General features: G+C 38.1%; 1 protein-coding gene across 6 annotated transcripts in view; it reads right to left on the bottom strand.

Moving 5' to 3' along the window:
* ARB2A (ARB2 cotranscriptional regulator A) overlaps nucleotides 1-23,127 on the bottom strand; it is a 267,766-nt gene that overhangs the window by 96,086 nt on the left and 148,553 nt on the right. For 5 of the 6 annotated variants that reach the window (XM_088156755.1, XM_014883550.2, XM_088156754.1 and 2 more), the window contains one exon: nucleotides 15,340-15,459. The exons of the other annotated variant lie outside the window; for it this stretch is intronic. In XM_088156755.1, the coding sequence (XP_088012881.1) occupies nucleotides 15,340-15,459 (120 nt within the window). The remainder of the gene's footprint in view (nucleotides 1-15,339; nucleotides 15,460-23,127) is intronic. 6 annotated transcript variants of the gene reach the window in all.

Genomic DNA, 23,127 nt, shown 5'->3' with positions numbered 1-23,127 from the left:
ATGGAGGGGAGATAACACATATATATCATTCACATAGGTAGGAATGGAGCAGCAGAAAATGTTCTTAATTTGTATATGCTGTCACATTAGCACTAACTGGACTCTGAAAATGTCTCTCTAGCAAAACAGCACAGAACTACTTCTTACTTCAGAATTACCTCTTCAGTAATGTGCTTGTAAAATGAAAATGTCTTAGTGGCATGGGAGAGAAATGACACTTCAAACATCCTCTGTAATTTTTCCTGTCTCTAAAGATCAAATTTTACAAACTAGAAAAAAACCAAAAAAACCAAAAAAAACCAACCAAAACCAAACCAACCCAAATCCACAAACTTGTTGAAATTACTACAGACTCTGAATTTCATTCTTTATCAGCCCAGCATTAGAAAATTGTCACTTTTTGTAGTGGAAAATAGGAAAACTTTAAAATACCAGTTTTTACATTATGCTGTTCTATTTTACTCAGAGTGAGTAGAAGGACTTGCTTGCATTCCTGATGCCCAGCAATGATTAAAACTCATTCAAAACACTTATTTCGACACACTAAGCTCACTCTACAACATCCATGGAGGGTACCTGAAAGTCTGGAAGCATCTACATATATCTTCATCATGTTTTTCCAAGACATCCATTTTGTTTAACAGCACAATGCATGCTATGGATAAGTTTTTCCCCAGAGACTATTCCTGCATAAAGTAAGAGATTAGATTTCTTTTCTTCATTTTAATTTAATTATAAACAATCATGTTTAAAATTTAATTAAAGTCTTTTTTTTTCAAAACTGAAACTGCTTGCAAAATTTTTTTAGAAATGTTATAAATTTTTTTAGGTCTTGATGCCCTGCATAGTTCACACATATAAACAAGTACAGCATTTTCCTACAACTGAATAACACAGATAAAGGACTGCTATGAGACACTCAGGCTCTTCTTTTATTTTAGAATTAAAATAAAATTCCACTCCCCATTTAAGAGATTAGTCCATATTTAGCCCATGCCCACCTTCTACCTTCATTAACTCAAATATTAGCAAAAGGGAGCTTAAGAAAAATGAAAAGTGTTGTAGATGCAAAATGCATGCAACAATGCAAACGGACAAAATATACAACACTTGCAAAGGATATCATAATACATAACAAAATCAGTATAAATACCCACAGATACAATTTATGTACTGAAACAAAATAGATCAGATTTCCACTTACGATCGACTTCTTTTTTCCCTGCAGTATTTTGAAATCTGTATTTGCATGTTCATCCTCTATGCTATGGAAAGCTCAAAATTCATCATTGATGCAAAATTCAAAAAAGATCCTTGTTCCAACAGGTCAACACATTCTTTTGTGATTTTAATAATGGCTTGTCCTACTACATTTATTATTAATATAGAATAAGGATAAACCATTTTTAGGTATTATATAGCTTTCTTCTTGAATATTAGCTTTGTGGCTTTGAGATACCATTTTCTAAAGATCCTAATAGTCAAATGACATCTTGGGAAATGTTATATTCTTGCCACATTTGCATGATAATGAAGATGAAATTTCATATATGCCACCTGAATTACACTTATCTGAGTTTTGTTTCACCAAATGACCAAAGGAATATGTTCCCTAGGCCAGAGTATCACGGTACAATGTGAAACATTATTGCTTCAGTGAAAGACATGAAACTATTATTCAAGTAATAAAAAAAAAGCCTGCACAGTTTATGTTACTGCATTAACATGGCCTCAGCTATGTATCACTGAATACTTATTTATTTCAAAGACATTTTTACAAAATCCACAAAAATATCCATAGGAAATTTTTCTAAAAGTAATCAAGGAACATCTCTGTGATGCTCTTTGTTCTGGTCCTTTATAGGAGAGGAACTCTTTCATAGTATTTTGTTTTTCACTGACATGCAGTACTCTAACACACTTAGTAAAGTTCATATGACAGCTTACTCATTAGGTATGAGCCACGTTTTGAGTATAGCCACATTTCTTTCACCTTGCCTACAGGAACACAGACGTGTAAAATCATTTTCTGACCACAGAAATGAGATTGGTAGACAATAGTAACAGGTACCTTGCCTATAATTAGGCATGTAGGCAAATACGGGGCTTTCAGAAATTGCAGCGGTATAATTCATAGCTCCTGATTATGGGTTATTTTTGCAGCAGATGTTGAAAAGCTCCAACCCCTACCAGGACAAGTCAAGAACTCAGCTGTTTAAGCTGGGTTTGGAAAGACAGCTCCCAACACACCATGTTGGCAACCCAAGGACACCGTAGGGAAGTATTTGTCCTCTCTGATCAGTCATTGGTCTGCTAAGCAATTTACCTGAATGATCCATTTTGAAATATGCCTCTAGAAAACCAAAATACAAACCCAGTTTTATGCTGAAGGTGCCATTTTAGAACTATTTTTCTAACACTGAAGAAAATTTAGTACAAATCATACAAATTACAAACTGCCAATATTAATCTAAGCTAAGACAGCAGCACACATATTCTTTGATTAATTCTCCTGTTGTAACTGTGAACTCTTTGAAGACAGAGTAGTTTTGATTTTGCTGGAAGCTATAGGCATTATTTTAAAGAAAAAAAACCCCAAAACCAAAAACCACAGCATGGAATAATTGGTGCAAATGTAATACAGCTTTTCATTACACTCTGGTCTATGCTTCACTATAACTGCAGAAACACATTCAAATTAAGTGAAAAAAAACCACAAAAATAAAAACCCCCAAACAAAACAAGTTTTCCTGGAAAAGGAAAAAAAAGAAAAGACTATACTCAAAGGAACATCTGAATAAAATTGCGACATCTGCAGTAGAGTTTTCCCTAGAATGTTTGAGATGAAATCAGTGTAACACTGCCTTCCAAGAAAAGACAGGGTGATCAATGCAGGAGCACATCAGGCTCCCTTGGACAGGCCAATCAATGCAAGAAAGAACCTTGCCCAGGGCCTTATGCAAATAGAAGCACGTCCTGCAACCCAGGGAGGGAACATGCGCAATAGATCAATGGCATCTGAAAAACCTTACAGCTATATCAACCTCAGACAGTAAATATATAATGATGAATCCCTCACGTTCAGCCATAAACTCTTTAAACTAGGTTATTTTCAACATCTGGTTTAAGAAAAGAAGTCTGCTGGCTGTAGACTGCAATGGTGGTGAGGTGAAATAAGAGTACTGAGGGTTAAATTAACAATACCTTTTTTTTAAAGGATGAGATAATATAATCGTTGTACTTCAACACCTTGTAAAACACTGGCAGTTACGTGCCCACAGGGGTAGGGACAGAGAGGGGGCTGGCGGAGGTTATTTTATTTTGAATTCTTTTAAGATATATCACTCCTATCAGATGTCTCGAGCCACTCTAAGACAAAATATAATACTGATGAGCAAATAAAATGCCTTGGCTTAATCAAGGTAAAACCTCATGCCCTTTCTATCCTCTATCCTTTCTATCCTGCAGGATACTGAGATTCATTATTAGATTTAATTTGCCTTAGAAATGTTAAAGAGAATATAACTAATTAATCTATTTATTTTTCAGGTGTTTATGAGTCATTTTACTCCTGCACTTTGACACACTGCATTACAATCTCAGTTCAATTCTGCAGCACTAGAAGCACAGTTTTCTCAATTAATACACATGCAAAATCTACTCTTATTTTTATTTCTTATCATATTCAATCAAAGCCCTTAAATAGGATTATTTTAACATTTAAACATTGGTAGTCATGCTATTATTAATATTAAAATACTTCACTAATATTCTGAAACAGCTATCTAACACATCTTGACTAGATTAAAGAACGTTCTAGGATAAAATGCAAATTCCAGCTGCTTCTTATGGTACCACAGTTTGAGAGCTTCCTTCACCAAAGGATGTTTGCATTCCTATTACTCCACCTGGATTTGCAATGCCTAATATATTATTAACTTGTAGTTCCTCTGATTGATCCACTAAACTGGGTTTTACAGTTTCATAAATTCTCCAGTGTTTCATGCTAAAGCCATTCATATACTTTTCAGCATAATTACCATTTAAATTAACATTAACATAATATATTTGTGTGCTCTTAATGGCATAAGGTCACAGAAATGGGAAAAAACATGAAATAACCTGAGACAACTTGTTCCATTAAGAGAAAACAAATGCCAGAATTTAGAACAGCTTAATATTTCAGATGTGTCCTAGTACGACATTATGGTGTTTGTATCTCCAATCGTGTGTTCTGTTTATGTTTGGTATTATGTCCTGTGCTTTCAGGACTGACTCTGAAAGTGAAGGTTTGTTTTGTCTCATTATCAGCCAGCTCACCTCTCCCATGCTCTGTGTTTAGGAGAGGCTTAGCTCTGCTTGCTGCTCGCTTGGCTTTGCTTGTTTTGCTTTGCTTGAAACTGAATACCATCTGAACCTGTTCTGGACGGGGACCTGGGAAACACCAAGAAATGCCAGGAGTCTGCATTCTGTGACCTGTGGCAGTCATTCCCCAGCACCAGAGACTGATAACTGGGCGACCACTCCCAGGAGAGACTTTCTGAGTTTGTCATCCTTTCAGAGAGGTGAAAGAGTTTTTTGTCATCTGGTGTTGTTTTTTTTGTGCTGGGGAGTGGTTTTGCTTGTTATATAAACAGTTTTTTTTTCCCGCTCCTCTCTGAGGAAATTCTTCCCAAACCTGGTGGTGGGGGGAGGAGCCGTGAGGGTTTGCTTTCTGGGGGCTCCTTCTGGAGGTTTTCCCCCAAAATTTGCCCTAAACCAGGACAAGATGGAATAATCTCAACTCACCACAAAACTTCTAAGTGCATACTATGTGTGATATTCCCACACCTATGACTGTATAAGCAAATATAAAACTCCTGCTCTTTTTATTATTCTTCCTATATACATTCAAAAAGAACTGTAAATCTTTAGACTGTGACAATGTCATACCTTGTAACATCTTTAGTATTGCACTGTTCTCCAAACCAGTCTAGAAAGATAATGACACAGAAACTTTCATAAAATGCAAGGTATTTTTCATACTGTACCTGCTGGGAAAAGAATTCCACAGCCAACATACTCAATCATTTGACTCTACAGCCACATCAATGCAGAGCCAGATACAATGACCACATCCACATAAACTAATGTTCTAGAAATTTCATTTTCCTGTCCTGAAGCAACACAGGAAGAAGAGGTGCCTTCTGGTAAGAACCAGAAACAGGTGGATTAGATTAAAAAAAAATAAGATGCACATTCATAGAAGATTAAGAAGGCAAAACCTGAAGATCATCAACCTGGATGGAGTGAAAAGCTAGTAAGTCTGTCAGGGAAAACAGATGTGACTTTTTATTGATGCACAGCAGCATATGTGCCAGCACCTTAGGATTTGACCTCAGAGAGCCAAAAAAGAGATTAACTGAATTAGTTTTCCATCCGAAGAATGGTGGTAAGGCAAAACTGTGCACTGTCAAGTACTTAAGAGGTTCGGGACAGAAGATACATCTCTTGTCACCACTGATGAATTTCCCCTATGTCTTGAAGAGCTCTGATGAGTGTGAGATGGTTCATGCAGCAAGGACCTCTATGGAACTTTTAACTTCTGAGAAGTTTGTGCAACCAGTAAGGAAATCAATAGCAATGCAAGAAATTCAGGAAAATCAGTTGTCCTGGGTTCTGATATTAACTATTACAATCAACAGCGTGCTCTACACATTTTAAGGTGATGGTTGGTCAGAGATGTTGACCATCAGCTCTGAGAGGCTCAAAGGAAGAAGTTTACCTGCAAACAGCTGAAAGGATGAGTGATATGTTCTTTGGATATGGTTCTGTGCTTTGGCTTTGTATTTTTTCCTTTCAAAACTAGAATTTGAAACGAAAAATAAACTGACTGATAAGTTACACTGTCTTGCAGAATTTAAAACAGGAGAAACAATTCAGGGAAGGAAAATAATACAAAGGAATTTACAGAGTCAGAAGGGAATTTCTAACCAGATACAGGATAGATGCCAAATATGGTTTTATTTAACATCTTCATTAATTATCTGGAATTAATTAAATTTGCAGGTGACATTAAAGTAGGAGAAAATACCAAGAGAAGTAAGGCATGAAAGAAATATAAAACAAGCTTCCAAGATTCACAGACCTGTAGCACAAAAGGATTGTTAAAACAATCTGGTTTGTCATACTGCACAACAAGGGCCACAACACAGCTAGACTTAATTAGGAAGACTGTGAGATAATATTGTTTGGGGGGGTGTTGGGAGGAACTAATCTACTACATTCACATTCAGTACATTCAGTACCACCGGGGAAAGGAAAATTGAGTGCACTGGAACACTTTGAGAGATACATGAATATTAGCAGGTAACAAATTCAAAGAAACTACGAAAAAAAAGTATCTAGTACCACTTAGGTTACATTGACCAAAATGCTGCACAGGAGAACAAGGTTACTGAAGTTCACCCTGAGCTAATTATGTAACTGCACCTAGAATACTGAAGTCAATTCTCAGCATAATGCCAAAGAAATGTTGACAAATAGAACTGAATTCAGCAGATAGGCATAAAAAAATAAAAATTTCAAAAAAATAGAACACATAGTTATAGAAGCTGAGCTACAAAAGAACAAGTCGATGAAAGTATGAGAACAATTGCTAAAGATCACAAAACTCCTCAGGCAGAAACCTAAATGTTCATTGTGTAATGTATGGATTTTAAAACAATGCAAAGAGGTTATAAAAATATAAAACTAATGAGATTATGCAAGTCTAGAATAATTTCTGCAAAGAAATGCAGAATGTGCTGTGCCTTTGACCACAAAATCCCATAGGCTACAAATATGTATTTCCAAGTAACTGGATTTCCAAGTAACCCTAACTTTTACTCATATCCAGTTCTTTGTTTATTTCATAATTAACAAGCCAACTTTGGTGTCGAAGTAGAAAATTAATCTGAATGGTACAATGAGAGAAAAAAGTAATGACGGATGGTGCCAACAATTACTATTTAGTATAAAATTCCAGGAAATGTTGTCCTTCTTCTTTTGGGAAGAAGTGCGGAAGGGACACATGCACACCTAGCCTCACACCATGGCCTGAGCTGAATGAAGCACGAGATACCAGATCAGCAAATGACTAAGAGGAAGCAAAATGTAATGAGGCTGAGCATCTTGTCTAGAGCAAGGTAACAAGGACGGATGAATATTCAAAACGTGTCTACTCTGGAAGTGGCTCTGAAAGCTCAGGCTTTCACTGCTGCCATCCTCGACTCTCATCTGAAGCAAGGCTAGCAGGGCTTCAGATGAACTGAGGAAGGGGATGCCTACACGGCATTTACACTAAACCATCAAAAAATTTAAAAGGACATGCAGCTATGATGCTATAAACTGTGCTGCAATCATTCATCATTCCTCTCTGTCTCTTCCCATTAGAGCATCCTTCCAGACTGCAAGCTCTTTAGGACAAGGCACTGCTATATGATTGCTACCACAATGGATAATGACAATAAATGTTAGCAAGTGAACTAATGATGCCAGTGTATGCTTGTCAGCATATTTATTTAGGCTGAGTGGCCTAAAATGTTTAGCTGCTCCATGTTAGAATGGGCAATACATGCATACAAATACATATATGCGTATACAAACACATAGACACACACACCCCAAATGTGATTAAGAAGCTGCTTCCAGTACAGCAAACAGTGACACGCATATTTCAATATTTTTTGCTCAATCTACCATTTAATTTCCTTATGGTTGGAAACTCTCACCAGAGGATCTGTATGCCTGTTCCTTTCTACCTCAAGCTGAAACTTGTGCTTTTCAAAAAGCATTAGCAAAAAAGAGTCACTGTTTCCAAAAACAAGTCTGCTCCCAAATTCCCATTACTCAAGGTCAGTGGGACAAACCTGGTTGTGTGCACAGACTAGGGAGCAAGAGGTTCGAGAGCAGCGCTGTGGAAAGGGGCCTGAGGGTCCTGGTCAGTGGCAAGTTGAACATGAGTCAGCAGTGCCCTGGCAGCCAGGAGGGCCAAGCGTGTCCTGGGGGGCACCAGGGACAGCATCACCAGCTGGGCAAGGGAGGGGATTGTCCCACTCTGCTCTGCACTGGGACAGCCTCACTTCGAGTGCTGGGGGCAGTTTTGAGCATTGCAATATAAGAAAGATATAAAACTATTAGAGATCATCCACAGGAGATTAATGATGATGATAAAAGGCCTTGAGGGGAAGCCATATGAGGAGTGGCTGAATGACTTGGTCTGTTCAGCCCAGAGAAGAGGAGACTGAGGGGAGACCTCCTGGTCTTCAACATCTTCAGGAGGGGATGAGAAGGAACCTCTTCAATTTTGTGGTCAGTGACAGGATCTGAGGGAATGGCAGAAAGCTGAGTCGAGGGAGGTTTAGTCTGGATATCAGGAAGAGGTTCTTCACACAGAGAAGAATGGAATAGGCTCCCAGGGAAATGGTCACAGCACCAAGCCTGAGAGAGCTCAAGAAGCATTGCAGTAACACTCTCAGGGACATGCTGTGACTTTTGGAGTTGCACTTGGTGATCCTGATGTGTCGCTTCCATTTCAGCCTATTCTTTGACTCTATGACTCTAAGTAAGGAGGAAGGAAAAAAGCTGTTTGCAAACACTGGTGGTTGGTTAGAGGTTTGACATGGTTTTGATTAGAACCCAGCTATTCCAGTGGAGTGAGCCTCGAGTCAGAGAAGCATCGACTCCAGCTAAATTAATCCAAAAAGTGGTCCAATTGTTCATGGCTGAAAATATGCACCTGCTTATGATGGCTTCCACAGGAACATAGACACCTGAGTCACAGCAAGGACCAACAGTCTAAGCCAATTACACAACTCTTGCCATGTGTGGGTCATGCTTGGCATTAGCTTTGTCCCAGTCCTTTTCCCAAGCAGGACTTCCTAATCCAATGGTGAGAAAACTAATTCCACCCTAGAATTATTCATGACCAGTTTTAATCCATGTTCCTATGCCAACATTGTTCTTTGGCTTATAAGGCTCTCCCTCCCTGCTGTTTATTCTCCTGGTATATTTGCTGAGTGCTACCAATCCCTCTAAGTGTTCCTTTACCAGGCAGAACAAGCCATGCTCTGTTTCTGCAGCAAACACAAAACAGATGCTGAACCTTCTCTTTCGAGATACCAAAGTTAATGTAAGAGCACTAACAAGTTACATAGCTCTTTTTAAGGCTGATTAGCCTAAAGTATGTGTATACTATCTCTATTGACTATATTGATGTTGTTGCTTATGATACATAGGACCTGTCCATGTTGGCACCATGTCAGAGCAGGTCTGAGGATCCTTCATTGTTTCTGGCAAAATATGCTTCCCATTGATTCGAGCATACAAACACCTCTTCCCCATATCTCTTCCAGACTGACTTAATCTTCCCAAGTGTCTCACATTACCTCAGATGAATCACAGCAGCATGATGGACAGTAGTAATACATCCCTTCCTGGGACAGAAAGAGCAATCAAATCATAGTATCATATCTGACTCTTGTTACGTTAGCTGGTCATTCACTTACAGCTACTGGCAATGAAGCCAGTTGTCCAAGGGTTTCTCCAGCCTTACTGTTCTCTGTTGATAAGATCACTCTTTGTGTACAAATGCAGACGACTGACCAGTCAACACCTAACTGTCCTGAAGTCTGTATTATTTCCTTTACTTTCTATTACTGCACAAATTCTACTTCTGAATACAAATGGTGACTTCATCACTTAATGCCAGGATCCAATTTCAGGAGCACATACTTAATTTGTGTGCCCACATCAGTAACAGGAATGCTAGAAAAATCAGCATCAAGGCTAAAGACCCTATTCCTGTCCAACCTTTTTTAATACAGCCTACAACTGGTTCCTCCATTAGCTTCTCTTGTCCACTCTCATTTCTTATTTGATCCTTTTCAGATGAACAAGTACTTTTCCAAGAGGGACAAAAAGGAATAGCTGAAATAAATAATGAAACAGGATTAAGACTTCATTTTTACTTTCAGACTTGTTCTTCTGAATGTGAGCATTAAGTTAGATCTGCCTCAAAAAGATGCTATTGTCCAACACAGAAAAATCTGGGACCTAAACCAGGTAGGGTTGGGTGAGATGACTTGTCCAAAGACTGGAGATACAAGCCAAGTCCCCATGAACCCTGAAGACAGCATCTTATACAGCTCTCCCAACGGATATTCAACATCTAAAATGTCTTTTTTTTTTTTTTTCCTTTTTTTCACCCCCCAGTTAAATGCTCATAAAGGTTTAAAGCACAGTGGCATTTTGCTTTTGTCTTCACAATAAGGACCCTGGTCACTGAGGTGTTTTTATTCTCAGCTCTCTACTTCTAGCTCTCCCCCATGCTTCCTACAGCCATCACAGATCTTATGTTATCTCTACCACACATCAGTAGATATATTTCAATTTAACATGTCAGCCAGGGGAATTAAGAGTTGCATGTCCACAGTACCCACTCATCAATTTTCCAGGCAAACTGAATTAAACAATAAGTAGATATATTTATATAAGTATATATAAAAAGCCAAATATAACAAACCATTCAGTCTGAGACTTCAGGAAATTAAATTAATGAAAAACTAACGACAGGTTCACAGCCTAGTCATTAAGTTTCTTAAATTGCATTTTGCCCGTGCCAGAATAATGATGCAGCCTCAGAGACTTGCAGGTAGCTCAGCAGGTGCCTGTCTATCATCATTATTATGGCAACTATCAGCGCCAGTCAGGGCCAGGTCCTTGCCATACCCAGCACAAAGCAGCAAAATGAAGTGGCAGCTTATTGCAGAGAGGATCTCAAAATGATGGACCTAAAATTATTTCAAATTGCCAAAATTTTCAGATTTGATGGAATTAGGACTCTACAGTGGATACAGTAATTTGAACAGTGTGTTTTAAGGGCTTTGTAACAAAGCTCACTAAAAAGACACTCTTCCCCCCATTTTACGTACACCTTTACACCTTACCTACATCTTTGTGCAAATTATCAATATATACACTCAGTATTTTAGCCAAAAGAATCATAATGAATAGTTTACACCTGCTAAAGACAATGACCCTACTTTCCTTTTCCTAATCATTACATTCCCTTGTGTACTTTGTATTTCTACAGCAGTGTGAATGCTGTAAGATGGAGATATCATTAATGATTCTCACAATTTTGTCATGATTCCCATGATATTTGGTGTTTTTTTGTTTTTAAGACAGCACTTAACTAAAATGAAAACAAAAAAGCTACACCTCTAATTATAAGATTATGAGGAAACGACTGCAAATGCAAAGCCTAGGGTCTCAGAAATACAGGATGCAAACAACAGAAATCTTCCATAAAGATTCTCCTGTGTGGGTCTTTCATGTAGGCAATGGCAAGGAAAAACATTATTTTTAAAGCAAAATAATTGTAAACCCACAAAATTTGGCAGAAAAACCTCAAAGGAGGCGTTGCACTAGGAACTTCTTATTTTCTGTAAACTAAATATAAAACTGACTCCATCAACTTGAAATTCTCACTTTCTGTTAAATTTCATAAAATTATTATAAGCTTGGAGTTGGGAAAGTTCCACAATTTACCATCAAGTAAAGCAAACTGATCCTGAAAATAAATCCCTGACTACACTCTGCAAGGGATAACGGAATTAAGAAGCTGAGATGTCTTCATGAATCATGGCTTGAGTTTTTCAAAATCAGTAATTAGCAATTAGCAAAACAATGACCCAACAATTATTTTTAGTGCTGTGTATTCAGAAAGTATTTTATGGGTAGATATGACCATAGGCATGTTTAATTTCAAACCACAGTTACAGAGAGTTTTAATTACTAAATATTAAGATACATTCTAGCATATGGGTTATGATTTACCATTTGTAATTCAACCTATAAACAACAGAACAATAAAACTTAATACATATATTGGTGAAACTTTATTTCCCACACATTTTAATCAGTTTCAATTATTCCCCTAGTTATCTATGACACAACATGGTACAGAAAATGTGTGCCTACGTTGTAGCAACTGGGTAACAGTTTCTGTGTATTTGAGCATGATATTCCAGACACACCCTATTTTTCTTAACATTCTGCAATCACATACATGAGAAAATGTGGATCAAAAAGTCGCAAAGATCAATAATTTTTACTTGACGTAGCATGTATTTGAAAATTGCAGCCTAGACTTACTTGTTTGTTTAACGAAGGATTTCCAAAATACAGCCTCATTTTAATGGTGAGAATATGGAATGAAGACCAAATTCTGGCCACCAAAGTTCTGTAAATAAAAAAGATCCTCCTTCTCTACCAATTTCATATGTGATGGTCCTATTTGCTCTCTTTAACTTTGTGTTTCCCAACAAAGTACATACCAATCAAGGGACAAGGCAAAGCAGCACTGTCTTTCCTATGTTACCTCCCTCAGCAGCTTCAGACAAAGGAGCACCTGGATGGGTATTGCCTGTGCAAGGCTGAACGTTGTTCTCTGCCTTTTCCTGGAAGAGCAGCAGCTCCACCCACACAATGGGACGAATGTCCATGAACAAGACTTTGCTTAGTATCAGCTTCCATTGGGCTTTTCTGTTTAATGCCAGAACATCCCATTTTCACCAAGAGCCTTGCATCGTTATGAAGTGGCAAGATGTGGCTGAGATGACTGCAAGCCATCATGACAGACTGCACATCACTGAACATGGAAACTTTACTAAGAAGATATTACATGAAAACACACATTTTTTGAACATTTTTGCTTGTTTTCTTTTTCCCTGCAGGCAAAATAAAATTCAGAGGGCTCAGGCAGAAACTTTCACTCCAAATTAAAGCCATATGCTTCACACTGCTCCCCTGTAAGGGGCACGGATGCAGAAGGAGCAGCTGTGCAACAGGTCTCCATAACAACTGTAACCTCCAATTTCATGAATCAGTTAACCCAAAAACTTGCAAAGGAAGTGTAGAGGTGGTACAGTTGCTATATGGTGTAGCTGCTCTATCAACCTCACCATCACCCCCACATGAATCAGAGAAGAAAGTGAAGCGATCGAAAATGTATTTGTCATAAGACAGTAATTGCCCATCAGCTGCTCCATTTCTTTTTGGAGCTCACTGAAATTACTAAGTGCTGTATGGATATAAAGTTTAAGAGAAAGGAGATGATAACAAAATAAACCTTAAAAATTAATACTGCGATGAAATAGTTCAGGGCTTATTTCAATGAATGCATGAATTCTTTAATCAAACTGCTTTAGTAGAACCCAAATATCAAACTACCTCTGCCTAAACCAGGTGCTAATACCCTTTGATTTTCTAGAAAAACATTGAGTTACATTAAAAATACATTTCAGGTCTAGTTTTGCATGACAGATAGATGATGTGTCAATAGATATGTATTATATTCTTCCTCTCAGGCATGTATCTCCTGCAGAGACAGCAGACTACAGAAGCTGACTCTTACTGAGACCATCTTGTCTTTCTGACAAAGGTCCTTTTTAACTTCTTACTTACTGGCTGCTTCCTGTGATTGATAAAAATTTTTGCTCAGCTTGTGATAACTTCACAGGCTCTGAGCACCCTGACCCTGGAAGCTCCAAGGTCAGAAGTCAAGTCTTGCTCTGAAACATCAGTGTGTTTCATATTAAAGTAGAACAAAAGCGAAGAAATATCCACCAGTGTGACAAGAGAAACAGGCAAAATGGGAACAACACCTTGGTCATCTGTTACCCAGGCCACCTCAAGCCATTGATTGAAATGTGATGGAAAAACACTCCAAGCCCCCTTTAAGTCAGCACTCTGTTTAGGAAACACTGAGGAAGGTCTCCAGTTGATTCTCATTCCTACCCTCTGCTAAGTGTATATATCTCTGGGCATGTGGTGACCCAAACAACGTGGCTTTACAAAACCTACAGAAATTCTGCCAAAGCCTTACTTTGGACCCACAAGTTATACCAGAGTAATCTGGGCTGAAAAACAGAGCAGCTGAAAATCACAACTCAGGAAAGCCAAGACAGGACAATTGCTCCCTAATGTTCATGACATCTCAAGAGCAACAGGCACATGCAATGCCCCACATGTTTTGCCCAAAGATATGGTTACAGAAGGAGTTATTCATGTTCAAGGTCTCTTGAACATTTAGTTTTTGAGGCTATTTATTGAGCAGGTAATAAAATACCTGTGAAAAATGATCAATTCTCAAACTATCTCAGATCAGGAAAACAAACTGTTTCTCAAGTCTCAAACCTGTACACGTCATGTGTATTTTGCACATACTCTTCCAGGACCGCAGAGAAAGTGAAAATGGCATTAATTTCAACAACAACAAAAACGGGGGTTCCCTTTTTAATAACAATCCCATCATATGGATTGTTATTGCTACTTGGAGCAGCCTAAGACTAAAACCAACACACTCATGCATGCTTTTTCTTAACTAAGGCATTAATCTTATGTTCAGGCAGGAAACACCTTAATCAACTTTCAGTTAGATTAAATAATGTGTTGTAGACAAAAGATATACATATATGTCTGCTGTTTCCTCTGTCTATAAAACTACTTGCAATGCTCTGCAATTTACCTTTCCACAATAAATAGGGCTTTTTACTTTTACTACAAAAAGCTACTTTTTTGTGGTTTTGTTCAATAAAACACATCCTGATTACACTACTGTCTTAAAAATCACATGAGGAGACTGCAGCTACATTGACAGAATGCTATACAAGTTTAGCAGGCAGCTTGGTATACCAGATGGGGTTGAGAGATCTGCCTTTAGAGAGAAGAGTTAAAGACTGACAAACTAGATATTCAGCAGTCTCAGCACCAGATGTAGAGCAGCTTTATAGTGAGCAAAGTTTTTCCCACCTTATATCACCGCAGAACCTAATAAATGGGGAAACAGAAGTCTTTCTACAAAGTTCTGTAGACCTTTGCAGAAAGACTGCAAAAACGGCATTAAAACTGCCAATTTTCCCCACATGTTCAGTTCCAATCAGTATACTAAAAGCTGCATTTGTTACTGTGACTTCACTTTAAAACTGTTTTTATATGTCCTTAGTCTCATATGTCCCCAGGTCTTCCTGCCCCACAGCAGAAACTGGTGCCTTTCAATGCATAGTCTGGACAAGTAGGATGCAGCATGTTCTGTTTCCCCACAGTCTTTCAGGTTCATTCACACTTGGGACCTTATTGTCTATCTAAAAACCAGAATAGAAGCAACCTTCTGATGGCAAAGAAATCCTGACAGACCTGTAGATGACCACTGGTTCAGTTGTTTCTATCTGGCTACTTTCAAGAAGGTGATCACAAATAATGTCGAAAATCTGTGACTGTCTTCAGGAAATAAGGCAATGGAGAATTCAGACTTACCAACTCCACAAAGGCAAGTCCACCATAACTGTGAGCAACAAAAAACACATTCTCTGCAGCTGACTGGGAAATAAAATGGTCCCAAACATAAATCGCATGTTCTTCAGGAGAACCGTTGTCCTGCAGAAAGAAATTATGTTTGTGACAATTATCTTTTAAAAAATGGCAACTCTGTCTAAAAGCAATGTGTTCCTATATGTTAGAATGTTTTGTTAAAACAAAGATAAAATGAATACACGCTAGTATTAAAAAGAGAACAGATTCTTTTGTGTACATAAAGAAAATTCAAGATTGCAATTTAAAGGCAGTGAAACTGTTGCTTTTTGGGCTCACTTTAAAAAGTGTAACAAAAATTATTAATCTGCAAAATTTTTTGTAAATACCATGATGATAATTCTGCTAAACAGAGGCATTCATAGGAGTTATGACCCACAGCTGGGATTTTCATTCTTTTGACAACTCTTTGTCAAATGTTTGTTCACTGAGGGCTTGTTTAAAGTGCTTATGCCTTAGATTGATGAATAAAAACAGGAAGGAACAATGTAAATACATAACTGGAGAATAACTGAGGTTGGTAAAGACCTATAATTTCAGGTTTTACTCTTTTTTTATATTATGAGCCATTGGAAACCTGAATTAAGATTAAAATTATGGTATTTGCAACTACTCTTTTAAATCTTACATTTTGTGACTACAGTCTGTGAGATATGGTGCAAACAAAACACCTCTCCTCTGGTGGCAGCCATTACTTTGGAGTTTTTGATAGCTAGGGGACCATGTTTTCTTACTATTGAACAAGACTTTGTCAAAGGCAGCCTGTGTAAGAGTCACAGAAGGCACCAGAGTGACACACACAGATTTTAGCGCACGCTCATCAAAACTCACAGTTGTGTAGTCGTATCTTAGATGCTCTTAGAAAGAACTATATCCCTCTAGATTTTCCTTATTTCTTGGGTTGTTGAGGTCATGACTACAAATATGGTCTAGTCTCAGGTGACAAGAATAAGATGCTCTGCTAGGTACCCTACTCCACCAGTATTTCACACAGCCAGGATAACAATGCCTGGCTGTTTCCAGGATTTTCAACGCCAGAAAAAGCTGATCAGCCAAGGTAATGTAATTTCCTAAAATTTGCATCCCTTTTCCCTTTGCTCTGTGCTAGCAACAAGTTCATGTTCTTAGTTAACTCAGACAGAGACAACAAAAGCCTTGTTTCCTTAGGAAAAAGAAAGCACAAACCAGCAAAAGCCACTGGCAATCAGAATCTGCTAATTACACTGTGCGAATTATTGAAATTAATCAAGAATGTTGAGGTGATGTAGATCTCAATTCTGCAATTCAGTTTTGGGGATTTAAGCTAATAATTAATAATTAAATTAAATAAATAATTAAAAATAATGAATTAAAAATTAAATTAAATTAATAATTTAAGCTAATGATAATATTGTCTAAAATGAGTGGGAAGGGACACAACTAAATAATGTGGTTGCTTTTGGCTTTTACTTCTATTCTCATACCCTGTTTTCTAAGTAAGAGTGAGATGGCAACAAACCTTTTACTCACTCAAAGTTTTTAGAATAATGATGTGCTTTTCTGCTTCAGCAGAAGCGTTTATAAGACAGAAAATCCTAAATTTCTCTTACTCCTGGACAGATGCTGCTCTTCATTGACTGTGACAGAACATAGTTTTAACTAATTATGTATCACTTATTGTAAACATATCACTTATTCTCAGTGTGAGAAAGGACTTATTTCAAAACAGTTTGTTCCTGTTTTGAAATTTGTTTGCATAGATAGGTACAGAAAGTAAAGACTCCCTTTGTGAGGAATGAGAGAAATTTTTAAAAAGAAATTACAAAAAGAAAGTAAGACTGACAAACCAGTTATTAAGATAAAGCTGAAGGACAACTTGAACAGGAGTTTCCTGTACAAACGTGATGTACTTTAAAATCTCTATGGAAAGCACATTAAAACACTGGGAAAGTTTCAGAATTAATAATTTCTCTAAAATATGTACCTTAGTTATATACACAGGAATTACTTAATTTTCAATAATAATGTTGCCATTGATACTCTTAACAGCAATTTTTGCATAAGTACCCAATTTTGTTTTAACAGTCTGAGGAAAAGAGTATTTATTATTCTACACACTGCTGGTAAAAGCACACAATTTTAGATACAAGACTAAAACAAGCAAAAAGCTTCTGAACTCAGGTCAAAAAAGTTTTCACCAATCAAAGCATAACCAGTGGTCCAGTAAACTAAATTAATAACTGCACAGCTTCACAGTTCAGTACAAAAACTGAATAGGATTCTACAAAAGCAAAAAGAAATGAGCTAGAATGAGGTCAATATAGACTGTAACTTCCTTTACTATCAGTTAAAAAAAAAAAAGCTATAAAATGTCAGGATAAACTGGGTTGCTGTACACTCTGCTAAACCCCTTAGCAAGGTAAGAAAAGCACATAAGCATAAGAAGAATTCTGGAGGAGTCTTGTATGTTTGGAGGAAAAGCTCTTTCTTCAGACCACCTGTTTATTTTCCCTCCTTGTAACAAGCCCGTATTACAAACACCTCAGAGCTGGCACTAGGTCTGTACACGGAACATCCAGCTGCAGGGGGAGAGCACAGCTGATCTCTTTAGGATTTCCAATTGTACTGGGTCGCCGTGGTTTAACCTCTTCTTCCTGGCTTGAATTAAATTATGCAACTGGATGCTGCATTTTCAGCATGAAAGGTGACAGTCTTAGGCAGCTGTTGCTTTCTGTAATTTCACTGCAGCTAAATTGAATGCATTTACACAGAACATTGTTAAATTATTTGACAGAGAAGGAGTCTTCTGGACAGAGTTTACATAATCATCTAAACAAGTTTACAGAAACGTATGCACATTAGCCTGGAGAAATCACAATATGCATCTCAAAGGGCACTTCAGGCTGAATGCATTCTTGTTTGTGAAACAGATTGAGATGGAAAGGTGCTGGAAAATTTGAACTTAGATTTCCCACTGCTGACAGCTGGTCACCTGTAGCAGGTAATTCTATGTCAAAATAAGCAGTCTAGTTCTTTGGAGTTGTGGAAGTCATAGCTGTGGGCCTCCATCCCTCTGAAAACCATTTGTCTTGATCAATAATTAGACGTGAAAGGAAAAAAAGATTAAGAACCGTATGATGTGAGAAGGCCCTTGTGCAATGTTTATCCAATACAAAGGAGCCCAAACAAGGCTATTCCTGGGCCATCCATGGGGCAGAAGCGTGGAGGGAGAGAGCTCAGATTTTGGTCTGCCATTTTTTCCAGTATGGCTAGTGCTAGGAGTGGAAACGTAGATAACATTTTAATGGCTGGAGCTATTAGGTATACACAGATAAACAGTATGCACACTGTGAATACAATATTACATTCTGTTGCATTCAAAAACCAGGTTAAATTTACCAATGTAATATCACAGTCATTAATTGCTAAATACCAGGTTGGAGTCATGCAGCAACTGAAGCCTTATCAACTATGCCAGATTCTAACACCTAGACGTTGCAAGGTCTGCAGTTATGATGGACTACCTGAGTCGATAACACATGGAATTGTCTAAACAATATTTGCATATTTGTGTAATTATTTCCTAAGGTTAATTAGCTCCTGCAAAGCAGTTTGCCCTTTGAGACGGCTTACTGTGACAAGTTCACATATTTAGTGTTTCAGTGCCAAATTTTAGTTTAGGGTTTTGTTTTTCCGGCCTGCCAAAGTAGCCTGTTGCCAGAAAGTTATAGATGGGGCAAGATCTGGAGGCCTTGAATTACCATTAGCTTTCCTGAGGCAAAGCAGCTCAGATCCCCATCTTAAACTTCTAATACATCAAAACCAAATAAAGTCACATAGAGAAAAAAAAAAGGCTAAAAAATTTAGTTTTCAGATCTGGTAACCTTCTACTTTCAGGTTTGTTTTTTTTTTAATCAAGGAGCAGGAATCACATTTTTCTGAGACAAAGGAAAAGTGAAATGCACACAAATAGGGAAATATGCCATAGAACTGAACAGCTTTTAAACAATTTATTTGAAGGTGGTTTCTTTAATTATCACTTATCACAGTAAAACAATTTCTCCTTCTAGCTCAATAAGCTACTGTAACCAAGTACAGTACATGAGTTAAATATGGGAGAACAGAACTGCACACTGGCTGGGAAGCAGGAGGCTCTGATCTCCTGCCCCTGGATATGTTAGATCTTTCCCACCAGTAACACCTTGACAGTCACATACAGTTCATCCCATTGCCTCAGGGAGCCTTGGGGCAGGCAAACTTTAGCAATTCACCCCAACTCTTCCAAAAAATCATTACATTTAAATTCATATAAGTATAAAAATATTCTGTTACAAGAACACCCTTCATGACTACTAAATGATGCTTATCACCTCTTGCATTTTTCTCACTCCTTTTGCAAATATTTGCCTTACATGAGACAAAAAAACTCTTTCACTAGGAGGAACAAAATGAAACTTTACAGTGGGTTACTGCCACCAGAGCAGCCCCAAAATTTCCATGCAGGACATGGTATAAGAGTTTTTTGTCATGGTTCAGGAACGTCACTCCTTAATTTAGTGATTCCCCCCACAACCAAGACTTCCAAACCAGAAACCACTCCTCTCACTGCTCTGCTAGTGAGAGACACAAAAGACAGAGGTTATGGGTTGAAATAAGAATTTACTGGAAAAAGCAATGAGATAAGAAAACGAGCAGTAACAGTAACAATATTAATAAGAAAAGTATACAAAAAAGAGGGTGATTTACATGAAAAAAAAAGCTCACTGAGCCCGAGCTGACCCAGTGCGACCCCAAACAAAATGGCAGACAGACCGTCCTCACCAGTGCTCTTTTTCCTGACCGCAAGTTATGCCACCTCCTTCTGGGAAGCAAGAATTCCTCATTTCTGCCCTGTCAGTGGCAAGAGGTGATACAGAATAATAAACTAGACATGCCCACATGGCTCCAGACTCTGTTCTCTCACAGCTAGTGTAAAAAAATTAACTCTGTTCTGGCTGAGAACCAGGATAGCTTTGAAGGTAAGAAAGACAAAACAGAAGCAAAAAAAACCAGCCAGTACGTGATTTTTCCCCCACACCAAAGACAGTAGCTATGGCATTACAATCACAGAGGAGGATTCAAGTAAGGAGGTAACTGAAAACAGGAAAGGAAGTGGAAGCCAGCATTTTGTATTAATATATTTCTGCAGCATAAGTATGTTTAGACAAGACTTAAAAGTATCTAGCATAGGACATTTAAACCAGATTTTAACTGAGAAATTCCAGTGTATTAGGAAGTATCCCATCTACCCGAAAATCTTTTTTACCTTTTCAATCTCTGAGTTGGGAGAATTCTTGCACAGTTATTTGGGAAAGATTCCCTACTCCAATACAAGAGGTGATCCCAGGAGTCAGCAGGACCTTTTAGTAACAGTGGGAATTGTATTTCTGCTTTACTTACTGACACAGGCAACACTAATCTGTATGCTACATAGATGGAGATACATAAACATGAAGATGAGTTAGCTCTTGCACAACACTTAAATAACTAAGCTTTCAGGAAGCATGGCAATAGCCATACCATAGCACTATATTCTGTACTGGGGTAATTGCAGCTGTGTGAAACCAGACAAAAGGACGCTGCAAAAACAAACGCCAAGACCATCTCAGCAGCAAAGCAGTTGAGAGTGGGGGAGATAATAGTGGAAGAAAAGTGGCAGTGGAGGCAAATTTATACCACATCTTAAATCTGACAACATGTATCTGAAATTCAGTTTAGTAGGTCATGTAAAGAGCACAGGAAAGCAAGGATGATGAAGGCTGAGGAGTGAGTCAAGCAAGTTATTTTAGTCACTGTGTCCTGAGTGAGAAAGAGACAACTTGAGAGAAAACAAGAAGAGAAGAGAAGAGATGAAATCATAGACAGCTGATGCTCTGGCTTTGAAAGTCTGAATAGAGTACACATTTCTTTCCTCCTTTTATGGGCTCTGTATGGATTTTATTTGCATACTTGGCCATATTAAAACCACAGAACTCAGCAGGATCTGATCAGCTGTGCAGAGTGGGTTCATGGTTACTAATGCCTGGTGTAGCTCTGTGGAAACACAGAGCATTGAATCTGCACTGGTTCAACACTAAAATCATGCAAATGTATGACTGATGTTGTTTAATTCAGCATCTGTATTCAGATATTGCTTACATATGACCTTTGCAGGGATTAAATCTTGAGTCTTTGGATATAAAACACCAGACTCTTGCACTTGCATGAAGAAGGAGTGAAATAAAAAATTGTACTATCTTTTCAAGGGCATTTTCTGAGGTGGGAGCCAGATACATACTCTGGCAGTAGGCAGCAGCCAGTTTTGAGACAGGAGAGACCAGGTATCACAGTTGCTAAGTCTGGTCATTTGTAGAGTTGCAGGATACAAATAGCATAGCCAAGGTTGTTGTCTGGCACATGCCTTCAGAAATCAATATGGCAAAGTGACTTGAGGTTGTTTTTTTGTTTTTTTTTTTTTGTATTACAGATCTGTTTACTCCCAAATCTATTTGAGGTGTTTCTTTTTCAATTTCTTCCGCCTATTTTATTTGTGAATTGGGCTGGTGATGTAAGTATTCCAAATATTGCTTATGAAGCCCCAGTAATGTTGTTTGCATGGAGTCAGCAGCACAAAGGAAGACCAGAAGTCTTACATATTGCAGTTAAATGTCCATGATGCTAAGTTAAAGGTAGTAGTCCACCACCAAAACTGCCAACAATTTGACAGGAAAGCATGCAAACTCAACAGTTCTGCTAAATCAAGAAGTATTCCATGAAACATGCAGTATCTGGCATACCAAACAGACAAATAAAAGATGTAAATCAAAATGCATTTGATGGACTAATACAAAATGTAAATTTCCTTCACCAGTGCAGAGGGGAAGAGCTGGTTTGGGAAGAAGTGGTGATACCACCACTTTGCTGTGGTACGACTCCTGAGAACAGGCTTAAAATTACAAGTTTTAGCTAATGCAAGAGTGATGCCTAGCCATGATTTTTATGCTTCATGTTTGGGCTCCTCCCCAGGGCTCTTACTCGTCCCAGCTCCCACCACAATTGCCACTGAAGATGTCTTCAAATCCTGTCCCACTTTCCCCACTTCAAAAGCAAGCTAGGCTTTCCCTGGTAAGAGTGGTCAGGAAATAAAATTCAGACTTATGCTATATATACATGTTGCAACAGAGCAAGCTTGGATCCCAACATGCTAGGGCAGTAGGAGGGAGTTACTTTTCTCCTTTATACTGCAGCTTTATGCCACACAAGAGGAAAACATAAAAAGCAACTCCAAGACAGAAAAATATTTCTCCAGCTAAGTCCTCAATCACTGCAGTTCCTAACCAAAAACCTAGAGCTACTTCTGGATTAAAAAAACCCAAACCACTCTCATCTCCTGTTTCCAAAGTGCTCCAACCACTTCTGCCCAGTTAGGAACAAGATGGAAATCAAAACACTTCCACTCTCTCTCGACTATAGGCCCTGCCCCCAAGTTCTCATTTAAAATATTTAAACAGGTCTGAAAACTGCTCAACAATGCCCTAAAACTAGAGAGACACTGTCAGTGACCAGAACTATTCTTCAGAGAGGTGCCAGTGCTCAGCTGCATCATTGTACCACTGATGTAATACTATACTTCCTTTCTGGCAAACGTGGGCCTTCCAGGAGACCTTCAGAGCGTCACCATGTCAGAAGCATGAAGATGTTATATGATATATGAGCATTTTTAGAAGGCTGGTGTTG

This window comes from Sturnus vulgaris, chromosome Z, assembly GCF_052056855.1.
Source record: "Sturnus vulgaris isolate bStuVul1 chromosome Z, bStuVul1.hap1, whole genome shotgun sequence".
Classification (NCBI taxonomy): domain Eukaryota; kingdom Metazoa; phylum Chordata; class Aves; order Passeriformes; family Sturnidae; genus Sturnus; species Sturnus vulgaris.
This window is presented reverse-complemented; position numbering and strand designations above follow the sequence as displayed.